The 21,156-nt window shown below is 56.7% G+C and overlaps 1 protein-coding gene across 2 annotated transcripts in view; it reads left to right on the top strand.

Annotated features, from left to right (window-relative positions):
* Positions 1 to 21,156, top strand: part of STK32C (serine/threonine kinase 32C) — a 64,805-nt gene that overhangs the window by 27,348 nt on the left and 16,301 nt on the right. The window contains exon 2 of one of the 2 annotated variants that reach the window (XM_036923689.2): positions 13,348 to 13,403. The exons of the other annotated variant lie outside the window; for it this stretch is intronic. Within the exon in view, the coding sequence (XP_036779584.2) occupies positions 13,348 to 13,403 (56 nt within the window). The remainder of the gene's footprint in view (positions 1 to 13,347; positions 13,404 to 21,156) is intronic. 2 annotated transcript variants of the gene reach the window in all.

Here is a 21,156-nt window from a genome sequence, read left to right as displayed (position 1 = left end):
CTTCCCCTCCTGATTAGCGGCTGCCCTCTGGCCACTTAGTGAGCCTAGAAAACACCGTCACATTCCCTCCATGTGTGAAGCTGCTCAGAGGCTGAGCAGGTGGGAACTGGCTCTAGGTGAGGCTGAACGAGACATGTGGGTGATGACACATGGGGCCACAGGACACGGAGGAGACCTGAGGCTGCCCACCTGTGCACCGCAAGGCGAGGGTACGATAGGCGGATGCCCCCACCTGCGCACCGCGAGGCGAGGGTGCCCCAGATAGATGGGGCACGGTGACTGCCTCGAGTCTGGCAGCTTTGATTTGTAAGCTGACACAAGGGAACGAGGCCTCCACTCTCATCAGCTGGGCATCTTCAGCCTCTGTTCCCTTGGGGATAAATCAACCCATCTGCCAGTCCCGGGCCCAGCAGCCTGCGCGGGAGGAGGCGCGGCAAGGAGGTGATGGCTTTGGCAGGGCCGTGGGGCATAAGTGATAAATGGCTGTAAAGCACACACGCTAGCCTAGACACGCATTTCCCAAGCACCACCCCATCCCTGTGGCAGCTTGCGACACTTCCCGAGTTCCCCAGGGGAAGGTCTGGCCCAGCCGGCAGCAGGCTTCATCCTGCGCCTCTTCCCCACAGCGTGGGGACTTCCAGGATGCCCTCAGCATGCGGCCTCCAGGCAGGATGCGTCCGTCAGACCTGGGCTGGGAGCTCAGTGAGCCCACCTAGAGGAGCCTGGGCCAGGACCCTCATGCCCCACCACTGTGTGCACACGCACCCAGACACACATGCAGAGAGCTACACCTGCAGGCATGCACATGCACACCCATGTGTGCACATGTACACACATACACAGAGCCATGCCACAGGCACACACATTCACACCCATGTGTACACATGTACACACACACACAGAGCCACGCCACAGGCACACACATTCACACCCATATGTACACATGCACACACACAAAGCCATGCCACAGGTACACACCCATGTGTACACATGTACATACAGGCACACATATACACACCCATGTATACACATGTACACACACAGAGCCACGCCACAGGCACACACATTCACACCCATGTGTACACGTGTACACACACACACAGAGCCATGCCACAGGTACACAATTCACACCCATGTGTACACGTATACACACACAGAGCCACTCCACATGTACACACATTCACACCCATGTGTACACATGTACACACACAGAGCCATGCCACAGGTACACAATTCACACCCATGTGTACATGTGTACACACACAGAGCCACACCACAGGTACGTAATTCACACCCATGTGTACACATGTACACACACACACAGAGCAATGCCACAGGCACACATTCACACCCATGTGTACACATGTACACACACACACAGAGCCATGCCACAGGCACACACATTCACACCCTATGTACACATGCACACACACAAAGCCATGCCACAGGTAAACACCTATGTGTGCACATGTACATACAGGCACACATATACACACCCATGTATACACATGTACACACACACAGCCATGCCACAGGCACACATGTGCACCCTTGTGTGTGCACATGCATGCACACAAAGCCATGTCACAGGTTCACACCCATGTGTACACATGTACACACAGGCACACACATACACACTTGTGTGTACACATGCACACACTAGTGTGAGCTGAGATAGACAATTGGCTCCAGAATAAAAGTGAATTCTGTGCTGTGCAAACTTCTCCCATTTTGGCCGGGTTTCAAGGGGCCCCAAAAGGAAAGCAGCGCGCTGTGCCTGACACCCTGCTTCTGAAGGGGGGTCGTCCTCTGGAGTGGTTTGTTCTGCCCAAACTGAGCTCGACACATACTGTGGGCACGGCTTCTGGGATGGGGTGGGGGAGAGGAGCGGCGACTCTGTGCCAGCCGGGCTGTGCGGGGCTGCTCGGGTCACTGTGGACAGAGCAGCCTCAGGACTGACCCCCTCCCGCGCGGGCTCTGGCCTGCCGGCCTGGCTGTGGCCACTCCACAGCAGGGGGGCCTGGGGGCGTCCCGCACAGCTGCCCCACCCAGCTGGCTGCCCCTGAGATGGCCGAGCTCCCGGTGCTTGGTGGTGAGTGGCAGGCATGGCAGCCCCAGGCCCCGGGGCGAGCTGGAAGTGCTGCTCACGTGACTGAACATCAGGCAAGCTCTCCTCAGAGCCCCTTCCCGCAGGCTGAGCCCAGCCCCACACCCCTGTCCCCCAAGAGCACTCCTGGCCCCCTCTGCACCACCCCTGCACCCCCACGCTCCCCTCCCCAGCCTCGCTCCCCTCCCTCGATTGGCCTGCCCATCTGCCCCCGGCCCCAGGGGTTGTGCACCCTGGATTCCTGTCCTGACTGCAATTTGCCAGCTCCGTGACCGTGGGCAGATCACCCAGCCTCTCTGATCCTGCTTTCTGCTGTCACATGGTGAATGACTCTTTCCCACAGTGTAGGGAGTGGACTGGATACCTAAAACCCCTCTACAAATGGGCCATAATCTGTATTTTATGTATTTGTACTGGGGCATAAGTATAGTAAAATGCACAGGCCTGAAGTATGTCGTTTGATGAGTTTTGACAAATGTGTAGCCAAGACCCCAGTCGAGGCACAGAGCATTACCGTCACCCTGCAGGGTCCCTTCCTGCTCTGTCCCAGGTCCCCCCCTCATCCCCCCTCCCTGGGGCAAGGGCGAAGCTGCTTCTGTCACTGTGGGGTATTTGCCTGTCCTTGGATGTATGTAAACAAGGCCACACAGTATCTGCTCTGTCACTCAGAGCAGTGTTTCTGAGATCCATCCATGGGGCGACACATCAGCACTTCGTCCTTGTTTGGAAGAGAATCGCCGGGTCGTATTCTGCTATATGACTGTGACACCCTTTCTTCACCCATCTCATGTGGATGGATATCTCGGCTGTTCCCAGTGGTGGCTGCTGGGAGTGACGCTGCAAAGAATATTCCTGTGCAGACATCTGTTTGGTTTCTCCTGGGAAACATCTAGGAATGGCATCGCTCGGTTGCCAGCAAGTGTATATTTAGCTTTTCAAGAGACTGCCAGTTTTCCAGACTGCCTTACCGTGCCCCACGCCCCCAGCCACCTGTAGAGTCGAGTGGCTCTGCGTCTGTGTGGCACTGGGTGTGGTCAGCCTGAGTCTGACTGGCCGTCTGGTGGGGTGAGTGCGCATCGCCCCAGTGGCTGAGGAGGCTGAGCATCGTTTCCTGTGTGAGTTGGCCTTTCATTGGTCTTCCTTTGTGAATTGTCTGTCCAAGTCTTTTGCCCAATTCTTAACTGGTCTGGTTGTCATTTTGTTACTGATTTGCAGGAGTTTGTTATTGAATCTGGTCCTCTAGTCCTCTGCTGGACATATGTGTTGCAAATATTTCTCCTGGGTCTGACTTTTCATTTTCTCAATAATGTCTTCTCAAGAGCAGGCATACTTAATTTTGATGAAGCAAAATTGATCAGTTTTTTTTTAATGGTTCATGTTTTTGGCATGTGGCTAAGAAATCTTTGCTTATCCTTAGGTTGCAAAAATGTTATCCTCTGTTTTCTTCCAGATGTTTTATACTTTTAATTTTCTTATTTACACTTGGAATCCACCTAGAATCGTTTCTGGCCATGGTATGAAGTACAGGCCAAGGCTGACATGTCTCCTAGGGGTGCTCAGCCAGCCCAGTACCACACGTTGAAGGCTGACGTGATCCCACAGACGTGCGGTAGTGCCACCGGAATCCCGCTGGCCGGTTGGCATGTGGGCCTGTTTCTGCCCAGCCTGTCATTCCGTCGTTTCCGGTGTCTGTCCTCACACCAGCACCACACCGACCCGGTTACTGTCCCTCTACAGGAGGTCATAAGGTCAGATAATAGTGTGTGTCCTCTAACTTTGCTCTTATTTTTTTAAAGACTACTTTTTACTATTCTAGGTACTTTAGCTTTCCATAAAAATCTTAATCTGCTTACCAGTTTCTCTGAAGAGGGCGAGCTAGGGTTTGGACTGGGGTTGTGCTGATTCTGCAGACGCATGTGGGAGGCGTGGCATCCACATGTTCTTGCTGCAGCCCAGGCACGGGTGCGTCTCCACCTGTTTAGCTCCTCTGATTCCTAACGCCTCTGGTGCTACAGGGGTGGCTCCCACACACCTTTCTTCAGGTGGACCCCTACGTATATGATGCCTTTCTGCCACTGTGGGTGGAATTTTTAACATCTCACTTTTCAAGTTTCTGGTTATTTTATTAGAAATACAGGAAGTTTTGTGTACAGACCTGCACCATATGCTCTTGCTTCATTCACTTAATTCTAGGAGGGGTCTGTGGATTCCGTAGATCTCTCTGTGGATGGCCGTGTCCTCTGTGAGCCGTGACATTCTGACTTCTTCTTTTCCTACTGTTTATTTCAACTTCTTCTTTCTTGCATCCTTGGCTGGGCCAGGACAGTGAGGAGCGGTGAGAGGGGGCAGCCTTGCCCCAGTCCCCAGCCTAGGGGGAGGGCGCTCAGCATGTCCCTGTTAAATGTGGCCTAACAGGAAAGAAGTTCTGTCCTGTTCCGTCTGCCGAGAGTCTTTTCCGTGAATTGCAGCACATTTTGTCAAATACATTTTCTGCCTCTCCTGAGGCAATCATTTGACCTTCCTTCTTCATTCTGTTAGTGCTGTGACTCCCACACTTGATTTTCAAAGTTCAACCGACCTTGCATTCCTGGCATGTACCTCACTCATTCATGATGAGTTATATTTTTTACATATTGCTGCTTATTTGCTAATATTTTGTTAAGGAATTTTGTGTGTATGTTCATGAGGAATATTGGTCTGTGATATTTTTTCTTGTCCTCGTCAGGTTTTGACGTCAGGAAAATGCTGGTCATAAAACAAGTTAGGAGATGCTCACTTTTTCTGTTTTCTAAATGAGTTTGTATAAGATTCATATTGTTTCTTCCTTTAAAATTTGACAGAAACTGTCTGGGCTGCAGGCTTTTTTTAGCAGGGTGGTTTTCAATTATGGCTACATTGTTTTAAAAAATGATATAGGGCTGTTCAGATTGTCTTTTTTCATTTTGCATTGGTTTGTTAAATTGTGTATCTCAAGGAATTTTTCCATTTCATCTACAAATATCATTTGTCAACATGTTTATATTTATTATCCTTTAAATGCCTGTCATATCTGTAATGACATCCTCTTTCTAAAATTCTTAATATTTATATTTTATCTTTTTAAAAAAAATCAGTCTTCCAAAGGTTTTCTCAGTTTTATGAGTCACAAAAATGGCTTTCGGTTTTGCTGACATTCCTCTGTTATTTGTCTCTCATTGATTGATTTCCAGTCTTTGTTATTTTCTTCCTTCTGCTTTAGATATACTTTGTTCTTTTACTGTCTTCCCATTTTCTAATGTAAGTACTTAGCACTATAAATTTCCCTCTTTGCACCACTTTGGCTACATCATTTTTGATATGTTTCATTTTCAAACTTACGTACCCAACAAAAAGTCTCAAAATATGTGATGGACCTGCAGGGAGGGATAAACCCAGTATTGCCGTGGGAGGTTTCGATCTCTGTTATTGTTAGGCCAAGGGAACACAACGCAGCAAGAGAATAAAAGACCTGCACGTTACAATTAACAGTGAACACGATTAATGGACATGTGTAGAACTCTACTTCCAGTCATTAGAAAATAGTGTGTTTTTCTAAAGCAAACCAGGAGTATTTATAAAAATTTCACTTCATATAAATGAAATCATACAGCATCTGCTCTGATGATGGAGCGTCTCTCTCTCAGTGCATCGCCCCTGTGAGATCCATCCAAGCTGATGTGTGAGTTGTGATCCATTCATTCTCTGTCTGTCTGGAACTCTTTGTGTGACTGGATGGCACTTTACTGACCCGTCTGCTGATCTTGGGCATTTGGGGTAGTTTCCAGCTTTTGACCATCCCAGGCTTCTTGTGCATGTCTTCTGGTAAACATGTAGTATTTTGAGGTGTGGATTGGCTTGACTGTGTGGGGCAGGCTGGGGCTGGGCTGGGCGGCACCAGCTCCCCTGCATGGCCGAGGGGCGGCCGGGAGCGATGGCTGGGCCGTGAGCGGGGCCAGGCTGCCACCCCTTCCGGGAGGTCAGGGCTGATGCCGCCTCTCTGCTTCTGAGCAGCTACCTGCATGGAAGCTGCTAGCATCTGGCTTTGGGGGGGCCTTCGGTGGCTCTCCTGCTGGCTTGGCAGGCAGGGTCCAGCCGAGGCCGCCTGGGGACTGTGGCCGAGTCTACAGCAAGGGGCGCCCCCATTTCAGGGATGTTTCCAGGGACAGCCCTGAAGTAGGAGCCCCAGCCTGGGACCCTTTCTTTCCCAGCATCTGGGCTTTGCCTGTACTTCTCCCTAAATCAAACAAAATGCCGCTTGTGCCGCGATGTGCTTCTGGGCCTTGGTGACGTGGGCCCTGCCCTTGCCCAGTGACAGGAAACTATGGCGACCCCCAGGCTAATAGTTAGCTGGCTGCCATGTAAAGGCTGATAGGTCGATGACGGCCTATTGAAAATGCTCGGCCGCTTCACTGAAGCCACATACCTCTCTGGTACCACGGCCCAGACACTCTCAGGGAGGCCACGGGGAAGTTCTGAAACCCTGGTGCCTTCCCCGACAATGGGTCACATCCTACCCTATGAGGAAGGACGTGCGGGGCGGCGTTCCCGCCTGGCCAGGTGTGCGGGGAAGGTGCCCACGTGGGGTGAGAACGGTCTCCCAGCCTGAGGCCTGAGGACCCCCTTGGAGAAAAAGGGGTTAGAGTGGCGTTTAGTCCAACCAGTGCTGCAAGCAGGTGTCTGCCGGGAGCTCCAGGACTGTCAGCTTTTCTGGGCCCTCAGGGGCACTTGAGCCTTTGGGGGAGCCCCAGTGAGCCTGGAATTCAGGTGGCGAGAGGCCCACATCACCCTGTGGACACAGCTCAGCTTGTGCACACACAGAAGTGTGCATGCATGCATGTATAAACATGCACATATAAAGGATACACACACTTCAGGTACAAATGCATGCCATGCATGCAGCACACAGATGCAGTACAAACACACATGCAGGCACATGCTCACATGCATACAAGCACATGTGCATATATGTGCACACATATGCACACTCACCCAGAATTTGTCCTTCCCTGGCAGGCAGCAGGTGGCACCCCTGGCCTGGCACCCCTGTCACCTGATTGCTCATGGAGCCCCTGGACTCACCCTCCAAAAACCCAGAAAATGACAAGTGTGGCCAAGGATATGGAGAACCAGGAACCCTTGTGCACCTTTAGGGCTGTAAAATGCTGCAGCTGCTGTGGAAGCAGCATGGCGGCTCCTCAAGACATTAAACAGGACTACCAGGCGACCAAGCAATACCACGTCTGGTGTGCACCCGAAGGAAAGGAAGGCAGGGACTCAGAGAGACACCTGAGCACCTATGTTCACAGCAGCTAAAACACGGAAGAAACGCAAGTGTGCATCAATAGATGAATGGATCAGCAACATGTATACATGCACAATGGAATATTATTTAGCCTTAATAAATATAGGCCACAACTTGGATGAACCTTGAGAACATTATGCTGAGTGAGATAAGCCAGTCACAAAAAGACAAATTCTGTGTGATTCCATGTGCGCGAGGTCCCTAGAGCAATAAGGCAAATACCACAATAAAGGGTGTCAAATGAATAGTTTGCTCTCTTGGTGCATATAAACATTATGTTGACAGTATACTGTAGTGTGCTAACTGTGAGGTAGTAATACATCTAAAAAACCAATGTACGTACATTTATGAAAAATATTTTATTGCTAAAAAGCACTAACCATCATCTGAGCTTCCAGTGGGTCAATCTTTCTGCTGGGGGAGGGTCTCCATGGGGATGCGCTGGCTGGCCGATCAGGGTGGTGGTTGCTGAAGGCCGGGGTGGCTGTGGATTTCTTAAGCCATATCCCTAGGGGTTGGGACCACTTTTTACCGCCACGGGGAACCAGCCCCTGTGTGTGCAGCTGGCGCTGCTCAGAGATCAGGCCTGCGCTGGCCATCTGCCCACTGCCCAGCTCTCTGGGTAGGGTTGGGCTGTTGCTCACACAGGCCGCGGGAGCTGCTTGTTCCCCAGAGCTGTCGCCACTCAGTCCCTTTCCTGGCACATGCCCTTGGCGTAATTCTCACTCCCAAGCACCCAGGAGGCACACCCCCCAAAATGTGGGGCTCCCAGCAGTGCTGAGGAGGGAGGGGAGATCAGAGGACCGAGCACAGTGGACCAGGAGTGGGAGCCAGGGGTCAGTTTGCTCCGGAGTCAGAGCTGAGCTGTTCCAAAGGCCTGTTTCCCCCTCCCCTGCTTGGCCCTGCCCCAGGCCAGGGTGGCCTCCCCCCAGCTCCTGGGTCCTCAGGGCACACCCGTCTGCCCACACGCCCGCCCTGGGAGCCCCAGAGCAGTTTGCACGGCTGGTGCAGAGCCAGGTGGCATCAGGGTCCCTCCCTGCTGCTGGAACTGGGCTGGGGCTGAGCGTCCGGGTGGCGGGAGGCAGCTAGTCAGGGGCCTTGAGCGGCAGATTCCCTCCAGGTGGCCTGGGAGGCACTGCTGCCTACAACCCCAGGAAGCGACGGGAGCCGAGCGTCCAGTCCTTCCCACCCCGGGCGACCCCCCCCAGCTGACTGGGTACCTTACTGATCTGGCTGTTGCCTTAATCACTAATTTACGAGCGTTTCTGGTGCTGAGAATGTAAGTGTGAAATGCGGGAACACAGTCCCAGACCACCTCAGACCAGACAGCACCCAGCACAGCGGCCCTCTGGGCTGTTACTGTAACAGGCGCGGGAGGTCTCCCCCAGGACCCCCTGAGTCCAGCCTGGCGGGAGGGGCCACCACTTGCTGGCGTCTGGTCTTGGCCATTCAGGCCTCCTCTGGGCCCCCAGAGGCCTCATGCGTCTTTGCCCCCATACCTGCTGTTTTTCTCAGAAATGACAGGCTGGTCTAGTTGCTACTGTGCTGGGGCAGTGAGTATCGGGCAGGAGCACGGAGTGCTGCCCTGGGGTCCCAAGGCAGGCACAGGGCAGTGGTGAGCTCTCGGAGAGGCCGGTGGAGGCGCCTGGAGAAGGGCCAGCAGCCGGCAGGGTGGCCTGGAGAGGTGGGGTGTAGACGCCTCCCCCCGCGGAGGGACCTGAGGGCCAGGGTGCTGGCTCCCCTCGGGAGAAGGTGACCCGTTCTCTTCGGCCTCCCTTACCAAGAGTCTGCTGGGACCTCCCAGCTCAGCTCTCTCCCCTGTAGAATGTGAGCACCCACCCCCTCCCAGGTTGCTGTGTGTCAACAGTGACAAGGACCAGGGGCGTTTCCCAGAAGGCCCAGCTCCTGGTGCCTGCCATGCTCGGCCTGCTGGGGCTCGGCTCCCTGGCGGGCTTGTGGCCTTGGAGGACGGGCAGTGGCAGGCAGGTCAGGATCTCGATGTTGAGGCGACCAACTGATGGCCCACTCCCACGTGCACAGGTGGACTGTTCTGTGCAGCCCTGTGGGGATGTCCAGAGGCCACACAGACTGTGCAGCCAGGCTGCAGCTCTGAGTTTTCTGGGCCAGAGGGTGTCTGACAAGATGTGATTGCCTCCTGCACGAGTCTCAGCCCCCTGGGACGCTTGGTTCATCATCACGACTTCCCACATTATTCCCACGGCTGCTGTGGCACTCTCCCGAGGTCACGTGCCAGCTCCACCAAGGATGCCCTGCAAGCTGAGGCCTCCTGGTGATGGGGGGGTAGGAGTGGGGGGGGAGGTGGGCTGGGAAGGGCAGGTGTGGGCTGGGTTCCAGGTACTTGCCCTGGGAGCGGGCAGCTCACCCACCACGTGGCTTCTCTGCAAGCTGCCCTGGCCTCCTGGCCCCCGAAGGCACTGGGACTGGGGGGGGTGCGTCAGGAGCAGGGCTGCTCCCGGCCCGGGGGCATCTGGGCGAACACGGTGTGTTGCCAGTGACGGTTGGTCACAGTGGCTCAGGACTCTCCCAGGGCCCGTCTTCTGCTCTCCTCGCTGGGGGCAGTTTTGGGGCTGTTTTTCACAAAGCCCTGGCCTAGGGAAGGACTGTATTTTACCTGAAATCTCACTGGGAGATTTCCTAGCACTTTCCTAAGATGCTGGAAATGCCCACCAGGCTGCTCACTGCGCTCAAATGGGAAAGAAGGCCCAAGCCAGTTACACAGGCAGTGCAGACCATCGTTGTATTTTTAGGAAGAAAGTGTCCAAACATTGCCTAATGCTTGGCTTTGGATTTTGTGGCAGCTGTGCAAAAAGCCTTAGGCTTTCTCTGCCCACTTCTGTCCCTGTGCAGCCAGCACCGTGCTTTAGGACAGTCCCTCCCTCTCGTCCCCCCTGCCCACCTTTGCCCAGTGAGCCCGTGGCTGCCCTCTCCTGTGACCCACAGGACTGAGGACACAGCCCATGTACAGGCTGGATGAGACAGCACTGGGGGCCCTTGTTTCAAAACAGGACCATCTGTGGCATGGTTATAGTGGCCGGCAGGGCGCCAGGAAACCACAGATGTTTTGCATGAGTCTCGCTGGAAACAAGGCCCCCAGAGGGCTGTCCAAGCTTCCGGAGCGGAGCCCCCTGCCTTTTCCTTGAGGGCTGTGGGTGGCTCCTAGAGGAGTACTGAGATGGGATGAGGAACTCTGAGCTGTGACAGATGGTGGGGAGTTCTACTGGGGCAGCTGGGCTGAGCGGAGGAAAGCGCTCCCTGAGTGCTGGGGTCCCTCCGGTCAGTGACCCTGGGCAAGCCAGCAGCCCTCGGAAAGGACTGGCGTGGGCACCCGAGGCCATGGGCTGTGCGGGAGGCTTGTGTTGACGTCTCGACCCTGGTGAAATAGAGTTCAGATGTCTCCCGCTCGTGGTCAGTTGGCTGCATCGAGATGACCTACTTTCATAGCGCTGGCCTGCTTTGGAGGGCCAGCGGTGTGAAATAAAAGTCTTCTTCAAGAATACATACTCTTAAAACCTTTTTAAATATTTACCTGAGCCAGGAGAGCCAGTGCCGCTCCCACGGGGCAGTGTAGCAGGGCCCCTGGGCTTGCAGCCCTGCTGTCGGGGGCACGGCCCAGCCACCTTGGCTTCGTGTCCTGGGATGGACATGCCTCGGCGTCAGAGGGGACTGTCGGGAGCTGAATCGCCTTGTTTGCCTCTGTTGTGACTTGGGAGGCGTGCAGAGGTGTCTGACGCGGTGCCAGCCCTGCCGTGGTGCAGTATGATTGCGCTGAGAATGAGGCAGGCAGTCCTGCTTGTCCATAACTCAGGGAACCCCTGCCACACCGTCACGCCAGCCCAAGTGTCAGCTTCAAAAACGTACCCCCGAAGGCCACGTAAAAAGTTGCCCCTGATTATTTTTCTCCCCGGTGGTGGGCATGTGTGTGTTTGCTGGCTAAGAGTCTGACTCCTCGTGGGAGGGGCTGCTCTGGGAGGGCACGTCCGTGGCCTTCTTCCAGGATCGGGGCCCTGGGCTCACCTGGTGGCACCCGGCCTCCCGAGCAGACCTGTGCCCAGAGCCCACAGTCAAACACAGACAACGTCCTGCCCCAGTGACCTAGGAGAGGTGAGGCGTTCCCTGCAGAGTAGGGGTGTTGGGGAGCCCCCCAGGGCTGCGGCAGCTCCTGGTGCCAAGCGCAAAGCAGGAGGGCCCTGTGAGACTGCCCGCCTGCCCGGAAGAACCGACGGAGGGCCAGAGGACAAGGGATGGTGGCCCCCAGGCCCTGGGGTGGCGACCTGCATCTGGAGACTGAGGGCTGGCATGTAGGGCAACCTGGCTTCCAGGGCTCAGGGCTCCGCCCCACACAGAGCTGGGCCTGAGGTGAGACCCCCCCAGGGCTGCCCGGAGCCACAGGGGGCTGAGGGCGGGTGGGGCAACATGGGGCTCTAGCTCCCACCCCTCTGCTGATGGGTCTGCCCCTCCCAGGGTGACCAGCAGCCTTGCCCCCGGGCCACAGCCCCTCCCTGGGTCTATTCAGTGCCTCTCACTGTTGGGGGTGCTGAACTTTGGAAGTGGTTCTGACTTCTGTGCAGCCTCTGAAAGCTGGGGGGACAGCCTGTGAGCACAGTGTCCTCCTCCGGCCACGCTTTGCCTGGGGTGGAGGCCTGCATGCTCCTCGGAGCACCGGGGACTCACCATTCTCCTTACTGGGGAGGCCTGCCCAGGGTCTGGGGTTTGGGGAACTTCACTTTACCAACATCAGTGACCTCCACAGGTGTCTGGGTGGTGGCCACGTTTGCAGCGTGGCTTCAGTGCATCTGTGTGATTACAGTATCCCTCTCTCTTCAGGGCCAGTCCGACAACTGTTTTAACAAATCTGCAGAGGATCCCCCCACCCCACCCTCGACCGCCCCCATCCTGCCGACACCTCCCCCTGGAGCAGGGTGGGCTGGAAGCAGCAGGCGTGGCTGGTCCAGACAGGGGCAGCTATGGGAGGGCCCTGCCCTGCCCGGGTGGATGGGGACCTGTGTGCTGCTGCAGGCACGGGGGACGGGGCGCAGACAGCAGCTGGGACTCCTGCTCCCCTCAGAGGGTCTCATATGAGTTGCTGGGCAGTGGGTGGGTGGGGCAGACAGGGCCCTGGGCATCAGGGTGTGACTGCAGGTCCATGGGTCCCCGAGGAGCCCCCAGTCATAGGACAGAGGGACTCTGGTTAGCCTGGTGGAGCTTCTCTGGGTGCTGGCCACCCCGCTGAGCAGGCCGCGGTGGCCAGGGCCACCCCCTTGGGGATGATCTTTCTCAGGCCTTCCGCTGGGCCTGGAGGGATGTGCACCCCGCCCTGCTCTGGGGCTGCCTGGGGACTCTGCCTGCCTGCAGTCTTCACAGTCACAGCCCCTCCTGTTCATCTGTCTTTCCTGCAGTGTGTCTGTGTGGCCCCTTGGGATCATACCGTGAACTCCCCGGGAGGGTGGGGGACCTCCTCCCAGGCTCTGGGTGGCCCTGAGACTCCTGGGGCTGCCAATTGGCAGGTCTTCCTGGTTCAGGGTGGCTTCCATGGGGGCTGCTGGGTGCCTGGGTTTAAGCTGAGCCCTCTGGGTACCATTTGCTCCATTCATGCTGTGTCCCATCTGTGGGTCGCTGGCCTGGCCTGGCCCACAGTGAATGGGAAGAGGGGCCCCCGGGACTCACCTCTGCCTCGGCTCAGGGCCCCCTGCATTGCACATAAGCCTGAGTTTAGCCCCAGCCAGCAGCACGAGTGACCTTCTTCCAGGGTGAAGGGGGTGGCCAGAGGTCTGCAAGAGGCTCCCTGCAGGGGTGGGTGGCCCCGGGGACTGTTCCAGCTGGGGGCTTGTTGGGGGGCATGGCCTTCCTGCCACCTCACCTGGCATCCACCTCACCTGGTGTCCTTATGTTCTTTCTGCAGTGAACTTTGACCACTTCCAGATCCTGCGGGCCATCGGGAAGGGCAGCTTTGGCAAGGTAAGGCGGAGCCACAGAGGCCATGCTGAGCCCCTGCTCTGAGAGGCTGGCCCACCCGGGTCTGTCACAGAGGCTGTAGGTGTGCAGCAAGGGGGGACCAGCTGCGGGGGCAGCAGAGGGGGTGTGCACTGAGCTCCTGGGCCCTGAGTCTTTAGTCCAGGTCTTTGGGGGTCTCACGGAGCTCAGCTGGGAGCAGGGGTACAGCTGGCACCAATGCTGGGTCCGAGGGCTGACGCTGACACCCCCATGCTCTCAGGATGGCCTTCCTTAGAGACAGAGCCTGCTCGAGGCCCTCTGGGTGTGTGCCACCCGGAGTGCAGGAGCTGCTGTGGCCCTCTCACGCAGCTGCGGTGCAGAGGCCAGGCTGCTCCCCCAGGGATGCAGGGGCACGGGCAGCACGCGTCCTCGTCCGGGGCAGCCATGCCGCTCCTGGCCCCACGTGGGCCTGCGTCAAGCCCACGTCTCACCGCCCTTTTGCTTCCTCTTGGCCAGATCTAACTTCCTGATTGCAGCTTGTACCGTCTAGAGACTGGGGGTAATTACAACTCAGAGAGGCTAACGAGGCTCTGAAAAGTCTGAAATCAGCTCTTGGGACTCTGCCTGTGAGTCTGTTGTAGAAGGATCGCTTCCGAATGGACCTTTTCTTTTGAGCTGTTGAGGGGGCTTGGCGGAGGAGGCCTTTGTCCCCTGCCCCGCCTGTGCAGCTGTATGGATGCCGTGCTGGCGTGATTGTAAGCAAGAGCAAATTGGCTCCTTTGCATGAATTCACTGAGAGACTCTCACGGCCTTGTCAGAGACCAGAAGGGCCCTGTACAGTGGCCCGGGCATTCAAAGGTCAGGCCCCGGCTGGACAAGGCCGGACCCTGGCACCAGGGATGGCGGGGGCTGGGAGCATGGTCCCCCTCCTGTCCCGACCGCGGGGAGCTGTTCGGTGAGGGCAGGGACCATTTCTGGCTGCCCGGGCTGAGGGTGGACGCCTGGCCGTGGAATTGCAGGGACCCAGCGTGGGGGCCTCCCTTCGGAGCAGCGGCTGTCGGAGTTTATTTCATGTTCTGAAGTGGGCCGAGGTGCGCGAGAATGCTGGCCCCTCTCTGGGTCCCCAGGCCTTGCGTGCGGGCCGTCTTCCGTGTGGCCAGGTTCCTGTGCTTGTCCCAGGACAGCGTGTGAGCGCTCGTTACCTGGCAGGGGGCTGCTGGCTGGGCCCAGCCAGGTGCCTGGTTTTGGGCCGAGCAGCATGGGCAGATGGAGCTGGTGGACGGCTGAGAGCGGCAGGAGCGGCCAGCCCCGTGCGTCCCGAGTGCGGAGGAAGCTGCCCTGCCTGGGCGCTCGGCCCGTGCGCACGGCGATGCAGCCGTCTGGGCCGGAGGCTGTTCTTTGCGATCAGAGGAGGTGAGGGTGCCCACGCTTACCCTGGACCTGGGCTGCTTTGTCTGCAGCGGGAGCCCCGTGGCCCATCCCCGCTCCTTTATTAGTTTTTAATTTTGAAAAACTTCAAACCTAAGCAAAAATAGAAGGAGAATAATGAGCCACCACCCACTGGCTCCCACTCAAGGCTCCTGTTCCGCTGTTACCCCTCCACAGCCCCTCTGCACGCTGGGTACTGGAAATGAGCTCCAGAGAGAGCATCATTTACTCATAAACATTTCACTGTGAATCTCCAAAAAATAAGGGCTCTTTCCCTAAACATAACCGCAGTGTTTTTTCACACCTAAAATGATTAACAACATCCAGATACCAGCAGATACCACGTCAGGCTTCATGTCTCCTGATGGTTAAGAATTTTTCATTTTGACTATGATGATTTATTGTGATTACTCGGAGTCAGAATCCAAGCGAAGTCCCCCTGGTGCGGTCGGCTGCGCCCCCGTCCATCTTTCCCTGCAGCTCCTCTGCCGCGGGTCCAGCCGGCTGTGCGCCCTGAGTGCCCGCTGTCCGGGTTCAGCTGGCATGTCCCCCTGCAGGCCTCCGGTGTAAGCTGGCCGTGATCTCGCCCGGCTGGACGGAGGGGGTTGACTCTGCAGCAGGGCTCGCCCTGGGGGCACCCCCCAAGTTCTCCATCAGGAGCCCAAGCCTGCACACCTCCTGAGGCTGGTGCTGCCGAGGATCGTTGCCAGCTGGTCACTTCCCTGGGCTGTGGTGGTGGCTTTCCAGGGCCGTCGCTTTATTCTCTGATTAGCTGAAACAGTCCAAAAATACACTTCCTCCATCATGTTTGTAGAGGATGCATTTGAGTCACAGCTCACCTAGGAGGTGCTCTTCCCCATCACCAGGCAGTTTTCAAAGGACAGGGTTGGTTCCCAAGGCCTCTGAAGGCACCTCTGAAGGCCAGCGAGGCTGTGCTCCACTGGGAGTGTGCGTGTGTGTGAACTGTCTGTGTGGCCACGTCCACCCTGGCACTGTGCTTGTGGACACCCGGCAGGCCCTGCTGCTGCCCCCCTGGTATGGGCCCCTGATGCTTCCCTCGCCTCACCGTCCTGGACGGCACCCTCGCTTGCCGGTGTGACGGGGTGCTCTTGCTCCAAGGAACGAGCCCGTTTCTCCATGGGACCCGTCCTTTGGTGGCATGGCAGTTAAAGACCACAGTTTGCTCAGGGCTCCTGGCTGGTCATCTTTGCAGTCCTTTGGGTGGCCAGAGCTGGGGACCCCCAAGGAGCACCCCACAAGGTGTGTTTAAGGCCACTTGAACTGGTTCTTCTCTGGTGAGTCCCCCACCTGGATCCACATTAGCTTACGTTTTATTTTGCTGTCATTTTTAGGGATTGCCTTTTATATTAAAGTTAATGATTATGTAAGATATTCACATGGTGTTAAAATAAAAGCAGGAATAATCAGGACAGGGCAGCCTCTGCTGCTCTTCCTTCTATCTGGTGCCCTCCTTCCTCCTATAAATACCCCTTTTGAAAAAGGTTTTGGCTTACATTTCCATTGATTTCTTTTTAATATATTCACACGACCTGCTTCTTACCGACAGCAGCCCGGTGCTCGCACTGCTTCCACGCTTTGCTTTGCTCCTCAGCGGTATTTCTGGAGACGTGCTCCGCCCGCGGATGTGGCGGTCGTGGCTCCTCATGGCAGCGTAGCGCCGCTGGCGGTGCAGGTGCAGGAGCTCCCAGCTGCCAGACCCGTGGCCACAGGCGAGTGGCCTAGGCAGCCTGTGCGTGGCTGGGGGGCGTGGAGGTCAGGGGTCCGACATGGGAAGCAGCTGGCCACCGTGGGGGTGTGGGCCAGGCTGGCTCCCGGCTGATGCCCCAGGAGAACCGGTGCCCTGCCTCTCCTGCCCGCAGGGGCATCATGCAGCGCTCGTGGCCCCACATCCCTGACACGGCCTCTGTGCTTGCGTCTCCTTGGACTCCGGCCCTCCTGCCTCTCTCTTCCTGTATAAGGACCATTGTGCGGCACTGGGCCCGCCTTGGACGCTCCTGAGCCGTCCCCCCGTGAGCTGTGTGCCACCCAGGCCCATCTGCAGAGCCCCTCCTCTCATGGAAGTGGCATCCGCACACAGGTTCCAGGGGCTAGGACCTGGACATCGTGACTGGTGGGCCTCAGGGTCTCCAACCTCGAGCCATCACAAGCAGTGCCACGCCACCATGCCGCACACATAGTCCGGGGGTGCCTTTGCCGCCACGTCTTCGGGTTAGCTCCTAGGAGTGGAGGACGTGGGCTGGATGAGAAGCGTGTGCGTGATGGTGTGAGACGTCGCCAACCCCCCCCACACACCCGCACAGCCCTGTGCTTGTTCCCAGCACCGCGCCTGCCACGGGGCATGTGCCAGAGGCTTGGATTTTTGCCAGATGGCAAGAAGCGGCATCTTACTCAGCTTTACTTTGCATTTTTCCTGTGATGAACAAGGGGAGCATCTTTCCAAGGTCAGAGGGCCATTCGCACAGCCTTCACCCGTTCTTCTATGGGTTGGTGGCCTTCTTCATTGTAGAGACTCATCTCTGAGGCATATTATCCTTTTATCTCTGACATTAACTGCAAATACCTTCCCAGTTAGTCTCTCAACTTTGCATGCTTTTTCTTTGTAAAACTATTCTTCATTTTTGTGTTGTCACGTCTCCCCACCCTTTTCCTCGCTGCTCTGGGTGCCGTGTCGCAGGAACATGGTCCCCCCCGTGGCTGAGGACTCCATCACGCGTCTCCATCGCCTCACCTTCCACGGGTCACATTAAGGCTCTTCCGCATCTACAGTGCGCTCTGGCTACAGGGTCACGAGTAGATCGGATTGTATCTTTGCTAATACAGCTGTTCAGTTATCCCAACGTGACTTATTAGAAAGTCCACTTTCCTATATATCTGAGATGCCACCTTTATGATATGCTAAATATCCTTCGACAGTTGGGTCTATTTCTGGATTCTCTCTTCTGCTCCACGGCCCTCCTGTCTGTTCTGCTGCAGGACCCCACGCTTTATTGTGGAAGCTTTATATAATACGCTGTGACACCTGTTAGGGCTCCACACTGCTGCCTTGTCCTTCTTTTCGAGGTTTTTCTGTCTATTTTTACTTGATTGTCTTTCTGGATGAATTGTACAACCAATTTGTCAGCTGTCGGAGAGAAAACCCTGGTATTTTCACTGGGACTGTGTTGAGTTTATAAAGCACCTTAGGGAGGAGTCACATATTGATGATGCAAAGCCTTCCTGTCTGAGACCCTGGCCTGCTTTCCATCTGCTCTGTGTGTGTGCGGAGTCTCTGAGGAGCATCCTGCTGTTTCCTTCATGTAGGTTTTGCGAAAGCTTTTTATTTTATTTTGCTTTTATAAAAGCATTTTCTCTCCCATTACAGCTTCAAACTGGAATTTGTTTATATGTACTAAGACCAGCAAATTTTGTATATTGATCTGATAATTTGTATTTCACTAATTTTTCTCATGATTGCGGTAGTTTTTCCATTGCTTATTTTGATTCTGTTGAATCCAGATGCAAAACCGCCTGCAGGCAGAGATGGCTGACATCTTTCATTCCAGGTTTGGCCCTGCATCTGGGCTCTGCGTTTGCTGGCTGGAACTGGGGCTGCATGGGAACCCACCACACTCTGATCCTGTTTCCTCCTCTGCAGGATGGGGCAGCTGAGGGACCTGCCCCTGGGAGAGCTGTGTGGATTAAATGAGAAATTAATGTAGACCCCCGGGCCTGCTCCTGGCACGAGGGTACCAGTTGGAGGGCCTGGCTGTGGATAAGGAGTCCTGTGTGGCCAGGTGATGCCTGTGGCTGGCTTGTGGAGCCTCCTTGTGGGCCTCTGGGGCGGGAGTCCGGCCATACTTTCTCCTCTGCCTGGAAAGGACCTTCCCCTGGATGGCACTGGGATCCTTCTGCAAACATTTATTGAAATATTCATTATGATCTGGCAGCTCTGTTCTAGGAGCTGCGAAGCACCTGGGAACAAGGCAGATAAACTCCCTGCTCTGGGGGCCAGCACTCGGTTGGGGAGAAACAGAGGTGGGCAGGTCAGCAAATGACTGTGTGGCAGGGGAGGGACATTAAAACAGGCAGCTGGGAGAGGCAGGGGTGGGTGAGGCCTGGGGGTGATGCTCTCTGCCAGGTGGCCAGGCCGCCTTGGGTGAGCAGAGGTCAGCTGGCCTCCTCCCCGTGCATGCAGCCAGCCACAGGGTCAGGCGTGGGTCCTGATCAGTGAAGCCCACACTCGCAGGGAGGTGGTGCTGTCCAGGTCTGGGCTCCCGCTCTCTGCTGTGCTGCCCTTGCTGGCCGGCTTGCCACTCATGGCCTCAGGGTGGCTGCAGCACCTCCAGGTTCCAAGCCTGGCAGAGGAGCCAGAGACCCTGTGTTCTCTGCCCAGAGAAGGTCCTAAAAGTGCAGTTTTCAGAACAAGTAGGAGTAACACCCTTGCTTGCCAAGATCTGCTCCAGAGGTAGAGCATGTTCTGGCCACTGCAGAGACAGGCAAAGGCCTGGTGCCCCTCCTTTCTGCTTCGGGCTGAGGAGGAACCTTGGCATAAGGGCCTCGTCCTGACTCTGGTGGCCAGCGCTGGGTGGATGGTGTGTGTTTGCCCATGCTGTTCCCCTGCACACCCACCCTACCTGCCGTTCTGGCTCCATGACCAGGCCCTGCAGCTGGGATCCAAGCCCTGGGCTGGGGGTGCTGGCCTGTCATCACTGCAGTCAGCACATTTCTGAGCGCACAGCATTGTGTCCTGGCTAAATGACAGCATTCGGCCGGGGAGGAGCTGCAGGCTGGGAAGGAGTGCGGCAGGAACGTGGGCTGGCCCCCCGCAGGCCAGCTGGGCTGGGCACCTGCAGACCGTGGGAGGCCCGCTGTCTCCTAGGTCGCTGCGGCTCTGCCCGCGCACTCGGTTGTCTGTGAGCTGGCCTAATTAGCCCTTTACTTGGCCAACTTTGCTAGGCCCCCAGACGTCCCTGCAGGAAGGATGCAGAGGGTCCCCAGCATCTCTTAGGATGTAACCCAGCTATGTGGCTCTAGCAGATGTAAGAAAATAACCTCAGTGTCAGACAGGGCCACTGCCAGCTCACTGCCCTGACAACCATTGCCTGGGGCCCCTTTGGGGGCTGCCAAACCTTCCCATGAGGTTTGTGGCATTTCTGTGGCCTCAGGAGTCTCTGTAAGTACACTGGCCATGGTCCGGGTAGCTGCCAAAACCCCAGCCAGCCCTCTGCACCCACCTCACCCCCAGGGGATGGCAAGGCAGATCTGGGCCAGGGACACATGCTGGGGCCATCGCTGCCCAGGGGCATGTGTGAGCTCATTCTGGGAGTGAGGGGACCTCGGATGGGACCTTCAGAAAAAGAGCCGCCCCAGGGGATCCTGGGCAGGGGCAGCTTCTCAGGAGGGTCCAGAGGAGAGGGGTCACCGGACGTGGTGGTCAGGAGCCGGGCGTGGCTCTGCTGTGCATTCTCTGAGCATCCTTCCGGCTCAGTGTCCAGAGCCGGCCCCGCTCCCCATGGGCTCCCCCCAGATGCCCACTGCCCAGCTCCCCCACCCAGCACCTGCAGACATGTATGGGCCGGCCACAGGGACAGAGACCCAACAGAGCAGGGCTCCAGGCCCTTGGACGTCTCCAGGAGATCCGTCTGCAGCCAGACTCTGCCCTCCCTGCGGCTGCAGAAGCTGCCCAGGCGGGAGTAGGAGGCCACTTCCCCGCAGCATGTCGAGGCTTTAAGTACCTGTTGTCATTTGCTTTCTGGGGAATAAAAATTACTTGGAAAGATAAAGAGCTTGAGGTGAATCACTAAATGTGCAGAAGATACACAGGTGTCCCGTTAAAACAGCTGTCACCCACCATCAGTCAGCAGCTGTCCCGGCTGTGGCTCAGTGCCCCGTGGCAGTGGTGCTTCCCCGAGCCCTGGGCTGTTGGGCTGGGGTCAGCAGGCTTTATTTCCAGGCGCTTAGATCTGTTCCTGCCTGGAAGTCGAATGTTTGAGGAAGTGGAGACCAATTCCATTCGAGGAAATGGCTGAAGGTGGTCGGCCTGCTCCGTTTCCGAGGCGTAGTCATCAGGGCCGGGCCGTCCACACCCTTTTCATGAACGCTGCCTGTTTGATCTGCAGCACCTGGGGTCCCTCTGGACGGGGACGGCCCCGAGCCCCAGTGCTTCACCCACCGCTAGCTGGAGCCTCAGTGGCCCGGCAGCCCCTCCAGAGAGCGTCAGCACAGGTTGACTTTAAGGGGGACCTGGCCCATCTCGAACAACTGCGAGTGGACCCAGCAGCCCGTGGGCCTTGAGGGCTGGTCCCAGCCTGCAGCGTGAGGCCAGGCCGGCTTGGACAGGTGCAGGTGA

The sequence above is a fragment of the Manis pentadactyla genome, chromosome 8 (assembly GCF_030020395.1).
Source record: "Manis pentadactyla isolate mManPen7 chromosome 8, mManPen7.hap1, whole genome shotgun sequence".
In the NCBI taxonomy this organism is placed as follows: domain Eukaryota; kingdom Metazoa; phylum Chordata; class Mammalia; order Pholidota; family Manidae; genus Manis; species Manis pentadactyla.
Note: the sequence above shows the minus strand (reverse complement) of the source record. Positions and strands in the feature narration are given on the sequence as shown.